Source organism: Trichomycterus rosablanca, chromosome 11, assembly GCF_030014385.1.
Source record: "Trichomycterus rosablanca isolate fTriRos1 chromosome 11, fTriRos1.hap1, whole genome shotgun sequence".
Lineage (NCBI taxonomy): Eukaryota > Metazoa > Chordata > Actinopteri > Siluriformes > Trichomycteridae > Trichomycterus > Trichomycterus rosablanca.
In genome coordinates, this window is record NC_085998.1 from 37,637,859 (window position 1) to 37,639,319 (window position 1,461).

General features: G+C 44.8%; 1 protein-coding gene across 1 annotated transcript; it reads left to right on the forward strand.

The window, feature by feature from the left end:
* Positions 1–1,125, forward strand: LOC134323376 (ATP-sensitive inward rectifier potassium channel 1-like). The gene has a single exon (XM_063004892.1). It carries the CDS (start codon positions 1–3, stop codon positions 1,123–1,125), a length of 1,125 nt encoding a protein of 374 aa, XP_062860962.1.
* Positions 1,126–1,461: the final 336 nt, after the last annotated feature.

A 1,461-nucleotide genomic window follows, 5' to 3' on the forward strand; every position in this document is an offset into this window, starting at 1 on the left:
ATGACGTTCACTTTGCCACAAGCGTTCAGAAATTATCTGGCCAAGAGACGCATTAACAAAAATCGCCTGGTGACCAGAGATGGCCACTGTAACATTGCATATGGCAGCGTGAGGCACAGCCAGCTCTTTATTTACCTGCTGGATATCTGGACCACGTTAATGGAGATGCGCTGGCGTTATGTCATGTTTCTATGTGGAGCTTCATTCATATTCGGTTGGTTCATTTTTGGACTCTTCTGGTATTGGGTTGCTCTGGTTAACGGTGACCTGGTGTGGCAAAACCCGCCTGCTGATCATGAGTTTTGTGTGATAAATATTTTAGACATGACTGGTGCCTTTCTCACTTCTATAGAGGCTCAGATGTCTATCGGCTATGGCTATCGACTCATTACACCATATTGTCCCAGTGCGATCGTGGTCTTCACAGTTCAGGTGGTTTTTGGGACAGTTATTATTTGCTTTTGGTGTGGCGTCATCATGATTAAAGTCGCCAGGCCAAAGAAAAGAGGCAAAACCATAAACTTCAGTAAAGTCGCTGTTATCTGTCCTAAAGACGACTGGCTTTGTTTGCAGATTCGAGTCGCCAACCTGCGCAAATCTTTAATGGTCGGCAGTCAGATTTACGGCAAGCTGCTCAAGACGACCGTCACACCCGAGGGTGAGACCATCATCATGGACCAGATCAGGATGGATTTTATGGTGGATGTGGGCAAGCACAACCTTTTCTTCGTCTGCCCTTTGACCCTGTACCATGTTATTGACGAATCCAGTCCATTCTTTATGATATCACAGGAGACTCTGCACCAACAGGATTTTGAGCTTGTGCTGTTTTTGGATGGCACAGCCGAGTCCACCAGTTCCTCCTGCCAAGTCAGGACTTCATATATTCCTGCAGAGATCATGTGGGGGTTCCAGTTTCTCCCAGTTATCTCCCGCACCAAAGAGGGAAAATATCGGGTCAACTTCTCTAATTTTACCAAAGTGGTTCCGGTCGAAACACCAACCTGTGCTAATTTTTCCAGGTGCCAAGAGCCAAAAGAACATTCAAGTGCCCATACCAAGGCTGAGGACTTTGAGAAGATGGAGGAGTCCAGTTCAGACCAGTCCAGTGCTACCAATATGTGACCCGATATGCTGACATTTTAATTTGGACATTCTCAAACCACATACAATCAAATTTTTAATTGTAATGAGATCATGGGTTACAGGCAGGTAGTGTGGGTACCTCACAGCACCAATGGTATCGTTGCATTATGGTTGACATATTATGGTATTATGGTAGTATGTGGTCTTAGACAGGGTTCTTCCAGTGTCCAAGTGGATTTACTCCAGGTTCTCCAGTTTTCTCCCAAATGTGAATTTCTAACTGCTTAATATCCTGTGCTGTAACGATTCCCTGTCCAGGGTGTACTGGACCCACTAGGACTATGATTAAGATGAAACAGTTATTTAAGATAATAT

What these genes read in the sequence shown, in the direction of transcription:
- LOC134323376 (XM_063004892.1), top strand. Translation starts at nt 1, where the DNA reads ATGACGTTCACTTTGCCACAAGCGTTCAGAAATTATCTGGCCAAGAGA.